The sequence below is a fragment of the Abramis brama genome (assembly GCF_963993115.1).
Source record: "Abramis brama genome assembly, chromosome: 18".
Classification (NCBI taxonomy): Eukaryota; Metazoa; Chordata; class Actinopteri; order Cypriniformes; family Leuciscidae; genus Abramis; species Abramis brama.
In genome coordinates, this window is record NC_139980.1 from 8,285,894 (window position 1) to 8,306,755 (window position 20,862).

The 20,862-nt window shown below is 38.7% G+C and overlaps 1 protein-coding gene across 1 annotated transcript in view; it reads left to right on the forward strand.

Moving 5' to 3' along the window:
- The window catches only part of akap12b (A kinase (PRKA) anchor protein 12b), a 43,431-nt gene that overhangs the window by 10,171 nt on the left and 12,398 nt on the right, over nt 1-20,862 (forward strand). The window contains exon 2 of the mRNA XM_084091049.1: nt 15,212-15,314. Coding sequence (XP_083947175.1) covers nt 15,212-15,314 — 103 coding nt within the window. The remainder of the gene's footprint in view (nt 1-15,211; nt 15,315-20,862) is intronic.

Here is a 20,862-nt window from a genome sequence, read left to right on the forward strand (position 1 = left end):
TATCGAGCTCATTTTTTTTTATCGTGCGATTAATTGACTTATCGACTATCGCGACAGGCCTAGTATCACATGGACTATTTTAACAATGTCTTTACTACCTTTCTGGGCCTTGAAAGTGGTGATTACATTGCAGTCTATGGAGGGACAGAAAGCTCTCGGATTTCATCAAAAATATCTTAATTTGTGTTCGGAAGATGAACGAAATTCTTATTGGTTTGGAACGACATGAGGGTGAGTAATTAATGTCAGAATTTTCATTTTTGGTTGAATTATCCCTTTAATATAGGATTTTCCTTGTTTATGAATGCATTGCATTTTAACGGTGTAGGTGACCTTTAGCTGTGGCCCTTCGGGAGATGTAGTTCAATGAGATCAATGAGATGTAATTAAAGTGTGGATTCCATTTAACATAGAGTCATAAGGCTTTGAGAGATTCATCTTTCTACTCTCCTAACAGCTCTTCTGAGTTAAGAGTGAATGATGATATTTGTACCCAGCTGTTTGTGGAGTTTTCATCAAGATCCCTTAACAACTGATTTCTAATCATTGATGAAATGATGTGGATAATACAGGAAGCTTGATAGCAGATTGTGCTGCTGGCTGTGAAGGAGTAAAATCAATATTGAAAACAGGCCCTATAGCATTCATTTAAGTCATGGCAAAGCATCACTAATGGATAATAATTATGACTCAGTGTTTGTGTGTAAATGGCTCAGACCACCATGTTTGTTTAGACAGAATACTATTTCTTTATGAGAAAGGATACTTTTTGTGTAGCTTTAGATTTGAGTAATTATTTATATTGGTATGTAAAACTTTATTTACATAGAATTATTTAAAACAGTGTTTACAAAGTGCCTTGCAGAAGCACATAAGTAAACGTTCACATAAATACCAGCTTGTCGTCGTCCCACAGTACATCCTGCTGCCATCACTTCTCCATGTAAATGGTGCACACATACACGGCCATCCACGTGATGTAAAAGAAAATGGGACTCATCAGACCAGGTGACCTTCTTCCACTGCTCCAAGGTCCAGTTCCGACACTCACCCTTTCGACGGTGGACAGAGGTCATCATAGGCACTCTGATTGGTCTGCGGCTACACAGCCCCATATGCAGCTGAGTGCGATGCACTGTGTGTTGTGACATATTCCTCCCATAACCATCATTAAAATGTTGTGTGACTTGTGCCACAGTAGACTTTGAATGCTCGTACCAGACAGGATAGCCTTCATTGACTTGTACATCGATGAGCCTTGGGGGCCCAACACCCTGTCGCCGGTTTGTGGTTTGTCCCACCTCTGACCAATGCTGGTAAATTCTGACCACTGCTGACCGGAAGCAACCCACAAGCCTTGCCGTTTCAGAGATATTCTTACCCAATCGCTTAGCCATAACAATTTGGCCCTTGTCAAAGTCGCTCATATCTTTATTCCTGCCCATTTCCCCTGCATCCAACATGTTGATTATGAAAACTGATTGTTTACTTACCATCTAATCTACCCAGACCTTAATATGTGGTCTTGTTATGAGATGATTAACGATATTCGCTTCACCTGTGACTGGCTTGTACTGATGAAATGAGATGTTATTTCAAATGGGAATATAAACAGGTGAAAAAATAAAAGGCCTCAGAATCGAGCCTGGGGGGACACCCACAAGACATCACATTACATGGTATTGTAAGAATGGCACCGTTTACATGGTATTGTAAGTATTGTACTGTTTACATGTCTCCAGTTTGGTACTGTCCCCATGTTATTTGTAACATTGGCCCTCATTTACAAAACGAACATACAACAGAAAATTTGGTGGATGGTCATTTCCACGCAAAACTTGGCATTTATCAATATGGACGTGAGGGGTACTTACTTACTTACTTAGGCCTTTAAATTCCCATAGGAACATAGGCCATCGACAAAGCTCTTCCATCCTCTCCGGTCTTGGGCCCTCCGCTCCAGATGTTGCCACGTCAGCCCTTCTTTCTTCATCTCCTGTTCTGTGGTTCTTCTCCAGGTGGTTCTCGGTCTGCTTCTCTTCCTCCTGCCCTGTGGGTTCCACGTCAGCGCCTGTTTAGTGATTTCTTTCTTTCTCCTGAGTGTGTGCCCTATCCACTTCCATTTCCTCCTCCGGATTTGCATTTCTATTGGGTCTTGTTTGGTGAGTTCCCACAGGTTGGCGTTAGAGATGATGTTGGGCCAGTATATTCCTAGGAGGCGTCTGAGGCACCGGTGAAGGTCTGCAGCTTATTGAGTATGGTGGTGGTAATTCTCCAGGTTTCTGAGCCATAAAGTAGAGTGGTCTTTACGTTTGAGTTGAAGATTTGCAGTTTGGTCTTGAGTGACAAGTTTTTTGCCTTCCAAATATTGTTTAGCATGTTGAATGTTGTCCTTGCTTTTCCGATCCTGGCTTGGAGATCGTCCTCCATGCCACCTTCCCTTGAAATGATGCTACCAAGGTATGTGAAGCTGTTTACATCCTCTAGTGCATTTTGATCCATGGTTATGGGTGTGTTGTTCTTGCTGTTGATACGCAATACTTATACAATACAATACATTCTATGCAAAGGAGGAAAAGAAAGGGTGAGAGCAGGCACCCTTGCCGCACACCAGTCTGGACTTCAAATGCCTCCGATATACATCCTTCATGGAGGACTTGACATCTCGTCCCTTGGTAGGTGCTCCTTATGATGTTGATGATCTTTGCTGGGATCCCATAATGAACCATCAGTTTCCACAGCCTTTCCCTATCCACACTGTCAAAGGCTTTTTCGAAATCTATGAAATTCACATAGACAGGCGAGTTCAATTCGATGTTGAATGTTCAATAATAATCCTGAGGGTGGCAATTTGGTCTCCACAGGAGCTGTTGTTCCTGAAGCCAGCCTGGTTTTCCCTCAGTTTCTCATCGACCCCCTTCTGGAGCCTCTCAAGCAGGATATGGTTGAGCACCTTCCCAGGTGTTGAAAGGAGCATTATTCCTCTGTAGTTTTTGCACTGCCGGAGGTCTCCTTTCTTGGGGATTTTCACGATGTGGCCATCTCTCCAGTCAGATGGGACATTTTCTTCCTCCCAGATGGTTTTCATGAGGTGGTGGAGCATGTTGGTGGAGGTTTCAGTGTCGGCCTTAAGAGCTTCTGCTGGAATCCCGTCTGGTCCCTCTGCTTTCCCTCCTTTCAAGGCCTTAATGGCTCTTCTGATTTCCATCTTGGTGGGGTTGGGGTTGCAGTTAATCTCCAATGGGTTTGGGGCTATTGGGATATCTGCTGTCAGTTGAGGAGGATGCCTGTTGAGCAGGTCTCTGAAGTGTTCAGTCCATCTCTTCACCTGGTCTTCCTTGGTTGTGAGGAGTACACCCTGTGAGTTTTTAATGTGTGCCTGTGCGTGTCTGAATTTGCCTGTGAGCTTTCTTGTAGTTAGGTATAGGTGTTTCAGGTTGTTCTTTCCTGCTGCTTCTTCTGCCTGTTGTGCTAAATCCTCAGTAAATTTCTTCTTGTCTCTCCTTACACTTCTTTTCACTTCTTTATTTGCTGTTGCATATTCTTTCTGTGCTGCCGCCTTGGTCGCTCTGGTTTTACTTCTGTTTACTGCCTCTTTTTTCTTCTTCCTCTCACTCACTTTGCTATCTGTATCTCTGGATAGCCAGGGCTTGCTGTCTGTCTTCCTCCTCCCTACTACTTCTTTGCATGTGTCTTTCCACAAGGTTTTCAGACCTTTCCATTAGTGTTGTCACGGTACCAAAATGTCAGTATTCGGTACCAATACCAGTGAAAATCCACGGTTCTCGGTACCAATTTCGGTACCAAAGGGCTAGAAATCAATAAGTTATTTGCTGATACTTCCTCGTCATCATGGAGAGCGCAGTTCGCACCGTTTCAAAAATAGTCAATCTCCGAATGCGAATGAACTTAGTCTGAATTAGTATTGTTTTTATACAGTATGAGGATCCTTTTTCAAATACAAGGTCAATATTGATTTTCACTAACGACAAAACAACAAATTATCCATGAACTTATATGGAACTACCCACTAAACATTGGACATCGGATAGACGTGCAGATCATGTCTATATTGGGTCCGTCGGTCCATGACCAATTCTGGACATCTATTCGACGTCCAAACTAGGTCCACTATTTGGACGTCCAACCATGACCCAATTTGGACGTCATATTGACGTTCAACATTGGACCTTTGAACTGGGTAATTTTTTGGACGTCATTTGGACGTCTATGACAGATGCAGGAAATTTACATGATTACTAGGGGTGTAATGGTTCACAAAATTCACGGTTTGGTTCGATATATATGATACACTTGTGTCACGGTTCGGTTCGGTACATTTTTGATACAGCAAAAAGAAAGAAATGCCAGGGAAATTTCCTTGATTTAATTTTATTAAAACTAAAATCATAAAGTATGATTTTTTTTTACTTTGAGCAATTCTAGAGCTATAATTGACTCTTCTTAGGAGCATATAAAACAAAACAGCTCCTTGGAAAAAATGAAATGTAATATTGTAGTAGTTATAAACAAAGGTTTATTTTAGTTCAGATTAACATTTGAGGGCATCAATTGTATTCATAATGTCAAAATAAAACTGACGTAATGTTACTTGAAGGCATTATGCCTACTATTCCTGCCAAACTTCCATGGTTGCAGTTAGTGTTACTACAGTAAATCCATGGTGAATGTTGCTGATCTGTGGACACTGGATAGTTCATTCATGGCACAATGTTTCTTCCTGGTTTCCACATCAGCGCTGTTTGATCCGTTAATAACGGAGAAATGTGAATGTTTCTCACTAGATCTCGCAGCGATGTTATTACTTCTGTGGCGAATTCAAATGCTTTCTTTACTGGATCTCTTAGCGCTGTGTAGTAACAGTGTCGCATGATCACGATCGGCTCGCACTGCACTGGTCCAAACTGATAAACGGTCCTTCAACCACACAATAACGAGCAGTTTCGTTCCGCTTGCATTACGTTTGCCATTTGATGTTGGGCAATGTTGTGGTCGCGCCGGCGTCTCTTACATTATGAGCGCGCTTGCCACGCGCAATGCGCATGTGTGTGTGTCTCAGCGCTTTAATAAAGAGGACACGCAACAGCACGCGCTCAGTGCATGCGTGCATGCATGCGCATCAAGGAACCGGGTTTGAACGGGTCCTCGGTACCACCGGTACTTAAGAAAACTTGGTACCGTGACGTTTACGTTTTTTTAGTACCGACTTGGTACCGAAGTACCGGGTCTTTTGACAACACTACTTTCCATATCTCTTCCACTTTGCTTAGGCTTGGTACCGGTTGTGTAGTGCCACTTTGTAGAGTTCGGATGTACCTATATCCTGAAATTGCTGTGTGTTGAATTTGACCCTTTCTTCCCTGTGCTTCATGCATTTTAACTTCAACAGGATCTTTGCTGTGAGGAGGTGGTGGTCAGATCCTGCGTCTGCTCCTCTTCTGACTCTGACATCCAGCAGAGAGTGTCTAAACTTCTGACTTATGCAGATGTGGTCTATCTGATTTTCTGTGGTGTGGTCAGCAGACACCCAGGTGGCTTTATGGATGTTCTTGTGTTGGAATACTGACCCACCAATGACCAAGTTGTTGTCTGCACAAGCTGCTGCGAACCTCTCTCCATTCTCATTCGTGGTCCCTAGTCCTTCTCTTCCCATTACTGTCTCAAAGCCGTTGTTATTGCCCCCTATCTTTGCATTCATGTCTCCCATCAAGATCATGACGTCCTTCCTTTTCCTGGCCTGTAGAATAGTGTATAGTTGGTTGTAGAATTGGTCCTTTGTTTCATTATCCGTGTCATTGGTGGGGGCATAGCATTGTACCACTTGGAGGTTTATTTTATTGTGGGTGGTTTGAAATTTGGCAGTGATGATCCGTGAGTTGATGGGTTCCCAGCTGAGAAGGGCCCTTTGTGCTTCCTTGGACAGCATGAACGCTACTCCCTCTGTGTGTGGTGCAGAGTCATCGGGATGTCCTGAGTAGAGTATGGTCTCTCCACTTGCCAGCTTGACCTGCCCTGACTGGAGCCACCTGGTTTCTCCCCCAGAAGCCGCTTCAAACGTACAGTCTCCTTGCGGTTTTCCATGCACGTCGTCATATTTTCTTTAGCTTGGTTCGCTGCAGAGGCTTCCTTCCCAAGTCTTGAGGATTTTCTGATCTTCTTCAGTATTCCCGTAGCTGAAGGCTTTTTACAAGGTGGAGTAGCTGGTCCCACGCCCAACCCCCACCTTTGGGGGAATGTTTTGGAGTTGGCTTGTTAGTCCTCTTCCCTCCCCTATTGTCTTCCAGGTAATGGATTACAGCCTCCTACCACATGAGGCCAGACAGGTTTTGGGTTGTGTACAAGCTGTCTCGGCACATCAAGCCCAACCAATTCCTGCTGCTGTGTATTGAAAGCTGCACTAGGCAAGCTAACCCTACCAGCAGTGCGAGACAGGGACGTGAGGGGTGGCTACGATCAAATCTCATGTCAGGTCTCAGTGGATGATGTACACTGGTGGTGGTTGAGGAGAGATCCCAACATGATTGAAAAGCGCTTTGGGTGTACAGTAGTACATATGAAAGCGCTATATATATGCCTCATTCATTCATTCATTCATATCAGTTCTAGCGTTGCTAACTTGATATTTCAGCCATTCATCATCAAACTAAAATGCAGTCAAGCAAACATAAAAGTTACAATGTTCAATTTAAATGGTTCGCTGTAAAATCAGCATGCCCAGTGCCCAACCAAACACAATTTTGGATATTGGAACACGAGTGAAGTACAATGCCTTTTTTCACATAATAAATATCATTTAGCAACCAACTGTTAGATTGTGAATATGGAAACATTTGGATTTGTGTCGAATGAGAGATTTTTTTTTGGAGTGAGATCAATTTCTCTTTCATGACATTACTTTCTCTTCTTGACCGGGTTACGTTAAAATCTATGGGCAAGGCTTCTAAACCGTGAATTTTTAGGGGCTTAATATTCAAATGACGATTGTTTGGAGCCACATTTATCAATGTACGATCATTCGCACGATGGGATTGGCAGCATACGAATGTTTAATAAATCATCGTAAGATGATTTCTGTGCTCGTTTCTATGTTAAATTGGTAAATGAGGCCCATTGGGTTTGCAGGACAACTAAACAAAGAAGGAAGCAAGGGGAGGAGTTAAGGGCATCCTGTATCAGGCGCATGCGCTGTTTCCCCTTCACTGCAGTGCAGAGTCTCATCCGCTCAGTGCTGTACCAAAAATAACTAGATGCTGTCCTGTCTCTCTCTTATACTCTCTCTCTCTCTCTCTCTCTCTCTCTCTCTCTCTCTCTCTCAGAGGACAGAATAACTCTTCTTCATCCTTGAAAGATAAATCATGACTCATGCCTCTTAACAAACTGCTGTATTCCCTATTTCTGGTACTGGTTCAAGTTTTTGTATATGAGCATTGGGAGGTGGACATTAGAAAGCACATATTAAATTTGTAGCATCCAGGGAGAGTTGTAAAATCGCAGCACAATCATGTATTGATTGAAAGGTCATATATCGCTCTGGCTGGCAGCCACGCCAGGACATTTGGAAATATTATCTTCAGATCTATACCGAGAGTTACAGTATAAAGAAAATCCTAGAAGGCCCTGTCGTAAACACTGATTGCATTTTCTGGTTTTATTAGAGATAATAGAGATGATGACTGCAGTTAAATTTGGTTTGTCTCTTCCTGATTGTGATGGACTGAATAATGGTTCATATACATATGAACATACTATATAATAAGATTCATATACAAAGTTTTTGAAAAAAGATTCTTTCTTTCTGTGCAACACAAAATATGATATTTTGAAAGACGTTGCTAACACAAACAATTTTGGTGACGGTTAACTTTCACTGTATGGACAAACAAAACACTGAGACATTTCTTAAAATATCTTGTATATTCCACAGAAGAAAGTCAAAGTGATGACATTTTTTACTTTTGGTTGAACTATCCCTTTAGGATTATTTGAAAGTGTTTGTGAATGTGCATGTCTCCACCAAAGCTGGTCACATGTTTCTACCACAGTAACATTGTTAGGGCATAAAATAAAATCAGGCAGCATGTGAGAATCACTGTGAGCTCAACCCCTTTGTCTGAAACAATTCTGCATCTTCTTTGGTTTGATTACAAGATCATGTGGCTGTTGGTGGCAGTGGGTGAACTAATTTCCCTGGAGCTGTATCTAATCTTCTATGGTCTTATAAGGGAAAATGGTAAATGCACTTTCTGTCTCTTCAACAACAGACAGGAAATGTAATTTGAAAGTGTAAGTAGTCACAGTTCACGAAAGTGTATTAAAGACCCTGCATCACTGACAAGTAGTTGGTCAATTGGTTAGGCCGGATGCGTGCTGGCAGTTAATTGCAGGTTTTGTAAGACAAATATTGTCTAGTGACGGCTATTTAGTGCAGAATTTTTCTTTATAATAGGTGAACGTTCACTTTTTTTGCGGCCATTAAACTGATCCAGTTTCACTATCCCCACCAGATCCTCATGTTAAACTCTGACTGTTGTTTCTTTAAAGTAACAGGAGAGTCACATCTGAACTTTTCCTTTCTTCTTATGATCTGAATCACAGGAGGACCCTTGGGATAGAGTGAGAGGAGGAGGTTTATTGTTTCAGTCCGACGGGGAGGGGGGGGCTGAATCTGGGACGTCCAGCCGATCTGCCAGAGACACAGGGAGGTCCTGTCCTATCACATTGATGTTTGCTCATAAGGGTGGCCTTAGTGACAGCTGTTAGGGGAGTGGAAGGAACAGAGGACTCCCAGTATCGGCTTGAGACAAATAGTGTGTCAGGAAAATCAGGAAAATGCGCAGTGGGGTGGCTCGCAGCTTGGAAGGCTCTCCGCATGGACATTTATATGTACAAGTTCCTGGAATAACAAAATCGCTCCTTTTTTGTATATAGCTCCCAGTCTGTGCCAAAAAATAAATTCCTCTTTCGTCAAACAAGAAGTAAAGAATTCACTGCATATGTTTCCATGAAACAAACAAATCTGAAGCCAACACGAAGGACGTTTTAGCAAAGCAAGCACTTAATCTCTTCACAGCCATGCAGATATGTGATTTATCAAGTCAGGGCGAAGAAATGCAAAGCTGTCACTATGCTATTTGTAAATGTGGAGCTCAAATCCCATAAATTTGCCAAAGTCTAATAAGTTTAGGCAACAAGATGATGTGTTTGTCTGCCTTTGAAGCCACAGATTTTCCCCTTCAGTGAATTGCGGGCGGTTTGGACCGTGACACTCTGGTTCTGATTCAGACTTTGAGAAGGCTGATGATTTGTGGACCACAAAGACTGTTGTGATCTTGAGCAGTGTTACTGATTCAAATTGACTCTGTACATTTGATATGATTAGGCATGTAAGGGCGCAGTATATTTTGGTGGCCTTATTGTCAGGATCAAGTTGTAATCGCTAGCCTGTTCAAACACTGGGGCAGTTTACCACAGTAATACTACACTGGTGTAGATTGTTTGTGAAGTAAATTACTTAACTGAGATAGACTGAGGTTTGCTGTGTGTTGCCAGAGACTGATCGTTTCACATCTGTGTTTGTGTCGAAGGAGATGATCCATGCAGTTTGTGGTCTCTGAGACTCCAATACTGAGTATGTGTTACCCAAATTTGGATGTGTATCTGTGTGCTTAACCCCCTACACAAAGCAAGTCTTTCTCTCTTGTGCTGGATAAGTAGTTTACTGTTTTGAAATTCAACTGGAATTTTGTGCAGATTAAGTTAAATGAGCTAAATGTGTGTAATATGTGTATATCAAAAACAGCTAAATAGTTTGTCGTCCCAATAACTGTCTCACTAAGTAAATCTCCAGAAAGCTGCTAGCAATCATTGATTAATAGAGTATGGAAATTATGTAGCCAATTTGTCCTTATCAATAGTGAATGAAAGCATAGTGTTTTGGACCCTATTGACTTTTATTGCATGGGCATTCTTCAAAATATCTTATTTTGTGTTCTGCTGAATTTTACTTTTTTGCGGTGAACTGTACTTTTAATACTAAGTATAAGCAATAGGTGAATGTGAGAATTATAGTTTTATAGTTATAGGGTTATATTAATAGTCTGGTGGCTTTTATACAGTTTGTTGTATCAGAGAAGTGTGTTTTAGGAGGTTTGTGTTTGGGGCATCAACAGTGAATAATAATGCATCAATCATGAGATCTTAATTGCAATTTCGCTGCAAGAAAATTACAGTATAGCAAAAGCAAGCAATGAGGGTAATAGTCACTTCCTCAGCTTTCCTTGTGTAATCAAATTGCTTAAAGGGATAGTTCACCCAAAAATATAAATTCTGTCTTTATTAACTCACTCTCATGTTGTTCCAAATCCGTATGACTTTGGATGAATTATCCCTTTAAGGCAATAAGAGCGATTAGTTCCTCAGTTTAAATTTGTCTGGAGCTGTCTGCTGACTTTAACATGTTCAACCATCAGCTGCTGATTGTAGATCTAAAGTCTTAGTTCCCTGTAGACTCCTTTGACAACAGATTCTATCATGTTTCGTTTCCACACTCTGCAAACACACCACAAGAGTCCTACAGAGTTCGGTGCTCTGACCTCTGATATTGTCTGTCTACAGCTTGATTAGTACATCACGTTTTCTCTTATCACTTCTATAATGATGAAAAATATTTGGATGCGTAGAACGGGGTTCAAGTCTGGGACCACTAGTGAACATTTTGCTATTTTGAACTTTTCTAATTTGCTAAATTTTTCTTCTTATCTTATCAAATTATATTATCAGCAGCATAATTTGAGTGAAAAGTTTAATTGAAAAATGAACATGAATTTTCAAATGTCTTTGAAAGTTTGTCCCACATTTTCTGTAATGACAGCAGCACTCGAACTCCACAAGTTTGTGTAAAGTCAAACAAATAGAGATATTTTCCAAAATCAAGAACTTAGCTTTGCTTGCATGCCATGTAATGTCCCCTCTGGACCTCTCACAATGTATATGACAATTTTGTTATTGTGCTATGCATCCATTTATTATCTGTAGTCACATAACACGTTTGCAGCAGTGCTTATGAAAATTGCTGATATACTAGCCTGGCCTTTCAGTTTTATGATAGCTATATGAGAATTTGATATATACAATGATGTCTGTAGTTTACACCCTGCTGAAGGCCGTTTCTCTCACTGTAATTCATCTTGAGGTGTTTAAACTGCACTTTATGAGACTGAGGCCACACTAGGAAAATGATGTCTCAAGTGTTCAGGTATTCTGCAAAATATATAAATTATCTAACCGTTCAAACCAAGAGGTCAAGGTTTGTCCATTTATTGTTTTATTATTCTATAGTGACCAAAAAAAAAAAAATTATATCTTAAGTTCAAACAGTGATATTCATACACTTATATGGGCTCCACTTGTTTGTTGTTATTTTAATTTTGTAAGTATGTCAGTTTTAATTTAAAGTATACATTTATTAACAGTCCAAAATGTCATTGAGATCAACAGAGTCTTGAAAACCTTCAGAAGGTCACAGATCTGTCAGATGAATGCTATGGTAGTATTTGACAACTGGATAGATGTTTAGAAGGGCATAAATTCTCCTCTGTTTTGCTGTCTTTTTCTGTCCAACAGTGAAGAGATTTGCAACCTCTCTGCAGAGTGATTTGTGGGATGGACAGCCGTCCCTGAACCTCTGATCTGCAGAATGGAACAGAGAGACTGCAGAAGAGGGGAGGAGGAGGAGGAGAGAAAAGGAATCTGACAGATGACTGCAATCTAGGGCAGGAGAACAGATGAAAGCATTAAAAAGATGGGGGTATTTTCAGATAATGAAGTTTTAGGAAAGACATAAGAACAGAGATGCAAACTCATCAGGGGTGAAAAGGTGACAAAGATGCGGCCCCAGACAATACAAATATTTTTATACATGTAATATTTAAAACACTTTATTATTTGTTTTTAACTCTACACTTTTGCAGTAAAATTCTCTTTAAAGGAGATCTACATTTCTAATTTCCATTCATGGAGATAATAACATGGGAAAATGTTTTATATTATATAATATACAAATGGGTAGGTTTAGTTATGTTAAAACATGTCTAAATAGTATAAATTATGCTGCCTGATTAAATTGAAAATCCCAATGTCATAATGGCAAAATTATTCCCCAAATATATAATTTCATCATGACGATAAAATTCCCATGCCTATCATGTTTTTGACACTCATTGTGTTTTGACGCCAAATGTGTCTAATGCAATGAGCTTTAGTGTCATTGAAAGCAATGAGTACCCTGCATTTTACGCTAAAGGGGAGCCATGTGTGTTAAAAAGTGATGCAGAAGGATCCTGACCAAGCGTCCATATGTGATGAGTTGGGAGTGAGAATGCGTGGAAGAAAACATTGTTTTTGTTGTATTAATGTACAGCATAAATGTGTTGAAATAGCAGAGCACAAGGCCAGTCACAAATCACATTTGTGACAACACACACACTCACACCTGATGTCACACCTCTGTGCAAACCTCCCACCCACAATTGTGTGGTGCCGTAAAGACAGATTGTGTTTACCTTTAGTTATTTCAGTTAAACAACTGTCACACTTAAGCACAGTGACTCACACATTCTGTCAGTTTTTTGTTGGTTGAACAGTTGTTAAATGCCCCGGGTGAGTTATGATCAGTGGCAGGCTCAGATTTTGCACCTTTTGCAGAAACTGCAAAACTGGCCAATCAGAACTGTATGCATTTTAAAAACAGCAAGATTTATTATCCATAGTCCATGCCTATGTTCACTGTTATAATTGGCATAAAACCTTCCTATATGGATCAGTATGGTGACTTTTTTTCCGCTTGAAGATTTCAGCAAGTGTAGTAAGTATCAGGCTACAGTTGTCTAATAGTTTTTGCATGGATCTGATCAAGAAAATCACATGTTGAAAATTGAATAAACAACTCAAACAATAGCTGAAGTGATGGGATGTCTTTCATTAAATTACATTTGATCTTGTGATGATGTTCAGTCAGTCCAATTCCTCAATAAATTTATTGTGGAGAATGGATTTTCATAGTTTATTTATTGTTAAATATGGAAACATTGTGACAACAATTTAAAATAACGTGTTTTAAAATGTAATTGTTTCTGTGATGCAAAGCTGAGTTTCCAGCATCATTACTCCAGTCTTCAGTGCCACATGATCCTTCAGAAATCATTCTAATATGCTGATTTGGTGCTTAATAAATATGTATTATTATTATCAATGTTGAAACTGTTGTGCTGCTTAATATATATATATATATATATATATAGATATATAGATTATATAGATATGTATCATTTATTTTATTTTTTTTTTGGTGTAAACCATGATACACTTTTTTCAGTTCAAACCAGTTCAAAAGAACTAAATTTATTTGAAATAGAAATATTTTGTTACATTATAAATGTCTTTACTGTCACGTTTGATCAATTTAAATGTCCTTGCTGAATAGAGGTATTAATTTCTCCTTGAAAAAATCTTACTTTTGAACAATGGTGTATTTTTAGTTATGGATCTGTTAATGGCAAGTGATGTCAGATCAGATGCAGATGAAGGAAGGGAAGAAACGTAGCTTTGATAGGGGAATTTGGGTGGGGTTGCCCCCATCGGGCTGGAATTCTGTGAAGGGGCTTCGGAATGTGGAGAATGACTGTCATGAGATAGGCCTGGGGGTCAGAGGCCAGGATGGGTTTAAAGGACACCTGCTGGACCACTGTCAAAGCTGGTTGAGTCTTGAGTCTTCTCACTTATGTTTATTTCTGCCTCTAAACAGAAATTAACTTTCTTAATATAATTGCATTGCTCACATATTTTCCTCAGCCCCACAAGCGAGTCTTTTGTGATTCCTATCACTGTTCTATTATTAAACTAGCCTGAAGCCTTTAACTCAATAAAATTGGGCTGCTCAGAGTGAAATTTCTTTTTGATAGGATGCTGCATAATGTCTGTGATTCTTGTTTTCTCCAAACCTTAATGGACTTTAAAAGCCAAGCAGACAGTAGAAAGGGAAGGGAAAGGTGATAAACTATCCTCAGTTAACCTTTCAGAAGCTTATTTAAATCGGTAGTTTTACTAGAGTATAAAGGTGCTATTTAGATTACAGTCCTGTCCAGCAATGCTGACAGAATCCTAAATGTGATCGACAGGCCACATTTTAGAATCGGGGCATTCTGTCCTGGCTGAAATATTTACTGTACCTGTAGGATTTGTGAATGCTTGGTTATGTGGATACACCGTCTAAATTCCTGAGCCGGTCAGATCGTCTGTGTTTAAATGTTTCTAAATGTGTTTTCTAGGACATCAATGCTATTTTGAATTGGAATGTAGTCAACATGAAAGCTTGCGCTGAAATTAAAACCATGAATGTCAGATCCACTCAAATCTTGGTATTCAACTGAGTTCTTCTCTTGCACCTGTTTTAACACTTTACTTTACACACAAGAGAAGTGCCAAACCTTTAGGATGGTGCGCAGCTCTTTTACTGGATCTCCAAAAGTTGTGGCTCCTTTTTGGAAGGTTTCTATTTCAAATAAATGCTGTTGTTTTGAACTTCTATTCATCAAAAATTCATATTAAGCAGCACAACTGTTTTCAACATTGATAATAATAAGAAATGTTTCTTGACCAGCAAATCAGCATATTGGAATGATTTCTGAAGAATCATGTGACACTGAAGACTAGAGTAATGATGCTGAAAATTCGGATTTGCCAACACATGAATAAATTACATTTTAAAATATAACAAAATTCAAAATATAAGTTTTTTATTTATTATTATTGTAATAATATTTCACAAAATTACTGTTTTTAACTGTATTTTTGATCAAATAAATTAAGCCTTGGTAAGCATAGGAGTCTTCTTTCAGAATCATTTAAAAAAATCGTTCCAACCCCAAACTCTTAAACGTTAGTGTATACTATAATGTGAAAATGTTTTAAATAAAAAAACACACTTGATTATTTCTGTATGGTGAAAATTCAAAACCAAAAGGCTAAAACTACAAATGAGTAAAGTCTGGTGCAAAGAGAGAGCAAGAAGCATGAAAGAAATTTATACAATATATCACCGTTTTGACTAGCTACTAAATTGTATTGCCAGTGCCCTGCTGAAAAGTTCATAGTACAATTATGACCCTTCATCTCTCTGTTTCTTTCTTTCTAGCCTCTTCAGAAGAATGGACAGATCTCTATTTCCAGTCTTAATGGGAAGACAGATGATCAGACAGAGTATAATGGTCACGCGGAGGAGAACCCACCGGCTGAGGGTAAATGCTCTTACTATATGCGCTTGTACATTGTGTGTATATATCACTCTTATATCTTTATTACCGTGTCTGTGTGCGTGGAATGACAATGACTGACACTAATAGTAGTCCGCCTCCCAGCATCAGGGGTCTGTGTGTGTGTGTGAGGCTTAAGATGTGATCTTTATCTTTTTATCTGTGTGCCCTCGTACCCCAGCTGATCCTTCCCATAATCCCCAGCTATCATAGGGATGAGAACACCTACATAGTGAGTGGACACCAACCTAGACCTACCAATGGACTGTGAGAAAACCCTAGAGCAATAATGCATACCGTGTTTGTTTATATTGCTTTTTTGCATTATTTTCTTGCTTTTCAACTCAGAGAGACCACCAAGATGCTGCCCCCCCAATAATATTTAGTAAGCCATGACCTAGCTGACCCCTTAAAGAGACCGGTGCATGTTTTTAATAAGCTAGCCTCATTGCATGTGTCGAAATCTTAGTTGTCTTTTATTTTTGTGGTCAAATAACACACTTTTTTTGTGATCAAATGGAGGAATTTCATCACAAACAAACTGAAAAAAGGAATCCATATTGTAGAATAACAAAATTGTATATATTAAACCATGCGTTTGTACAGAATTTAGGTGAGAAAACTGCCAAGATAGGAATAGGAATTTGCATTTCGATGTGCATAAACAAAGAATTGTGAATATAAAATGAGTAGTCAACCATTTTTCTGTAGCTTAAACAGTAGAACATGGCAATTACAACACTAAGGTCATGGGTTTGATTCCCAAGAAATGCATGAACTGATAAATTGTACACCTTAAATGCAATATAAGTTTCTTTGGATGGGAAGGATCACAATTTTTCATGAGAATCTATTAGAGAAGTGCCCGATTCGTGAATGAATCATTCAGAGAATATCAAATATTAAATAATTATTTGATCACAAATTGGACATTGTTATTTCTTTCATGAATGTTATTTCTTGAACATGTCTTAAAAGTATATCAAAGCAAGAACGAAAGAAAAATTGACTGGGAAACAGATCTTACTTAAGGAAATGACAGAAAGCAAGACCAAAGAAGACCAAATAGACTGTCTTCTGTGCCACATCTGACAGTGGAGACAAATTCACATGCAAATAAAAACCTGTTCCTTGTCTTTGTGGCTGTAGATGCAGTAAGACATTACCGGTATGTAGAAAAGTCTCAATCATGACAATACCAGGACAAGCCATTGAAACACTCCCAAAATTTCTGATGTCAATACTGCCTTTATTTAATCTGCATGATGAATGCCAGCCAAGAGTATTTAGCCATAATTTTCTTGCGTGCTCAGTGCAGCCATTCATTTTCTCCAACATCCCCAGAGTACCAGAAAAACCCCTGGAACGTGTTATAGAAATGTACTGTGTGTAAAATTAATGTGTTGATATATCTGTCCGTTCTCCATTGTTAAGAAACCTCCCAAAATATGATGCTGTCAGTTTTTAGTGTAAATTAACAATAGAAACCATGTACGCAGAGCTACAAAAAGTCAAATGAGAGAGAAGTATGATTATTTTGGTGTCCACTCTGCCAGAAATATCTTGTGCAATGTCTCCTCTGCCAAAATCAACAAAGAAAGTAGTGCTCTCGATATTAAAAAAACATAAATTTTTACCATTTCCTTTAATCAGCATCTTTTTGATTTTGAATACCCCTAGCTTTTCAAATGGTCACGGACACACAGCCATACATGCACGCTTACTCACACACACCTGATTGAACTGATGCACTTGCGTCAGCATAAAATTACAAACACAGATGTTTGTATGACCTGCATGAACAGACATGCATCAGATACATTTATACAAAAGTTTGCAAAAGAATTAAGTTCTCCCACCCACCCACTTACACACACACACACACAAGCTGGCTGCCAGGCGTTTAGGAGGCGGCGGTGTGAGTGAGTCCAGAGAGTGAGCTCAACCATTATCTCATACACAGTCCTCCTCCCCCACCAAGCCGTGTGTGTGTGTGTGTGTGTGTGTGTGTGTGCTTTTACTCTGATAGGATATGAGTCTGTGCTCCATATCAAACATGTTTTAACAGGCTGTATGTGATTATCTGTTTATCTCAGGAATTCCTGCTGGCATAAGTGTGTCGCTTTATTGTATATTTTCTTTTTGCTATCAGTTTAGTATGTGTGTTTTTGAATGTTTGACCTATTTCTGTGGAATTGTGTCCACAGAGAGCTCCACCTCTGAGATGGTTGATAATTGCTTCAGCTTTTTTATTGGTGTTCGGAATCTGAATCCAAATCTGAGTGATTTGATGTTGACTGTGTGTGTGTGTGTGTGTGTGTGTGTGTGCATCACTTCGTAGAATCATTTTACCAGAGCTGCAGTATGATTTGTGGTCAGATTCCTGGAAAATTGTGAACATGTTTTTATTTTGGTTGACTACTTGTTTTCAAGTTCAAAATGACAAAAAATATTCAGGTCAGGGTCTTTTGAAACTACATACAAACTGCACTGATTTCTTATGTTGAGGTCTATTAGTAACTTGACGGATTTTCTTGACTAAGCATTTGATACTATGAGTATGTTTCAGTAATACTCAGACACACAGATGAGGAAAGTTGAGATGACATGAGAATGGAATGTGAGAAGTGTGGAGCGATGAAGGCCTTGGCAGAGAGAGAAAACCACAGGGAGAGTGTGAATATATATATTTGATTAAGTGTAATTTAATTCATTTAATTTGCGCCAATAAAATTGTATAAGAGATGTAAAGAAGGCATTAATCAAAAGAAATAAAAGTAAAAGCAGAAAGAGAGTGTAGTTTCATTTTTGTTTGGCTGTTAAACATTCGTCCTGACTATTGACATAAGGATATTGAAAGTGAGATTTGATCTGGATAGAGAGGGAATACACAGTTCAAACAATCAAATGTTGGGTTGATATTTTACATTACTACGTGCTGACATAAAATCTCACTAACTTATTACCTTTAGGTCATTCATGAGAAATTTGATTGTCTCATATTATGTCATTGAGTCATTTTTTAAGATATAAGATATTAAACCTTTTATTCAACAAGGACACATAAAATGGATTAAAAGCCACTAAAGACATTTTATAATATTTCACAAAAAATCATTTTCAAATGAATGATGTTCTTTCAAACTTTATATTTATCAAAGAATCTTGAAGATATATATATATATATCAGGAAAGGTATCACTGTTTCCATAAAAATATTAAGCAGCACAACTGTATTCAACATTGATGATAATAAGAAATGTTTCTTGAGCACCAAATCAGCATATTAGAATGATTTCTGAAGGATCATGTGACACTGAAGACTGGAGTATTGATGCTGAAAATTCAGCCATCACATGAATAAATTACATAATATAAAATATATTAAAAAAGGAAACAGCGATTTTTAAATGGTAATAATATTTCACAATATTACTGTTTGTACTGTATTTTCTATCAAATATATGCAGCCTTGGTGAACATAAGAGTTGGTGACACTTGGTGAACTTTCAAAAAACATTTTAAAAAAATGTTGACCACAAATGGTGGTCATATATATATAATAGTATATTAGTATAGTTTAGTATAGTATATATAATAATCAAAATAGTGTGTAATATATATATATATATATATATATATATATATATATATATTATATATGATATATATATATGTTTGGATTGCAGTATCAATGACATGCTACATAGAGCATAAGTAAACCAAATGGACCAAACAGTGGGATGAATTATGATGTCACTGTTACAAATTGTACCTTGCACTGTGACAGCTCATTGGAGTAGTTAGGTACTCTGTAAGAGTCATTGTCAAAATGTCCTTTCTGAAAATGAAAAATTAGCTGAGGGAAAGAAAATGACCTAATTGTCAAGGAAACTAGTGAGGGAAGAGGAAGCAATGACGCAAAAGAATGAACGTTCTTCCTGTGCTGCATTCCTCAGCTTCCTCTATCCATAGAAAGCAAAGGAAACGGCAAGAATAACAGGGAAAGCTTGATATAGAGATATAGAGAGGAAGGTACGAAATGAAGAGATTGTGTATTAAAGATAATGTATTGAGCAAAATCAATTGAAAGTATAAAGCAGGAGAATGCTGGAAACTTAGAGACAGTCTTCTGATACTGGCCAGATCTTCACATAGCTCTCATTTCCTTTTCCTCCCATTATTTCGGCATCATCTTCCTGGCTCGAGGAATTCGTGCATAGCTAAGGGCGTGTGTATCTGGAAGTATGTGTGTACGTGTGTGAGCTGGGGTCTGCAATGACGTTGTAGCATCCCCTGCAAGACCCCAGGCCAGTGGGACGCCCACCTCCCAATGGTCCCAGACAAAACAGACTGCCGACTGCTCACATTTCTGTGTTTGATCGCATTTCCCTGGTGGAAAAGGTATTGTATTCTGGGTATTGGATCCACCATGCCAGACCATGACGGTGATTGGCTGTTGGTATTTTATCATATCTTACTACATCAGGAAAGATTAGGTCATTCATATTAATTATGTCTTCATGGTCAAGTCCTCAAATATGACTCAGCTTTTGAGTGATACATACAGGAAGATGTAGAGGACAAGCTTCCTCTTTCGAGGAATGTCCATTACAGTAAATGGGAGTGACTCACACTGTCTTTAGTGTGTGAGAGTCTGTTCTTATTGAATTCCATTCCTATGGAGTCACTGGGGACAAAAAGTCTTTCCCATGTCTCTGTCTGCTACTATAGATCACAATAAAGTCTGAGGGTGGCTATTCATCAGCTATTCAAGAAGAATTTGCCCTTCTTGTCCCCTCTAGCTTTGCACCCAAACACTTATGTGTACACCCTCTAGTGCTATAGTCCGGTTCAGTTTAGAAACTTAAACATCACAATAACATTTCAATCAAATCATTGTAATACAATTTGTGTTTGGTCAAGTGAATAATACAGAAGAAGCTTTTGGTTTTTGACTGAGATAAAATACCAATCTTAACCAGATGAGTTTCTGCATAGTCTTTAGGTTCCAGACCAAACTGGATTAGAGTTGTTATCACCCCTTTAGAAGAAGATTTCAGCTGGAATTCGCACATTCCATGGGAACAATGGCAAGGTGTGAGATGTCTGATTAGACCCTTGTATGCCGAAGAATCTCACTGGCATTCTTCAGCCATCCTCCTTCAACAAAGTTGAATGAAATAAGCTGCCTCAGTTTACGCTTTGAATGGACCATTTGCACTGTAAAGTGGCAGCCTCATTACATCAGCACTAAACTACCTAGTCTGGGACTACTTTACCTGCTAACCTTTCACTTAACATAAACACATAAACAATTCACATTGTTAATAGTAATAAGGGAGACATTTTTATTAAACAGTAAAATATTTTTTTTAAAGTCCTAAAATATTTCAAAGCAACTGACATCCGTCAGAAAAGGTTACCATATTTTAACATATGTTCAGGGACCATCCCCCGATAATCTTGAAAATAATTGTTTACAGTTTTTTCACTCACAATTGGCAGATGTGGCAAAAAGTTGCATACTTAT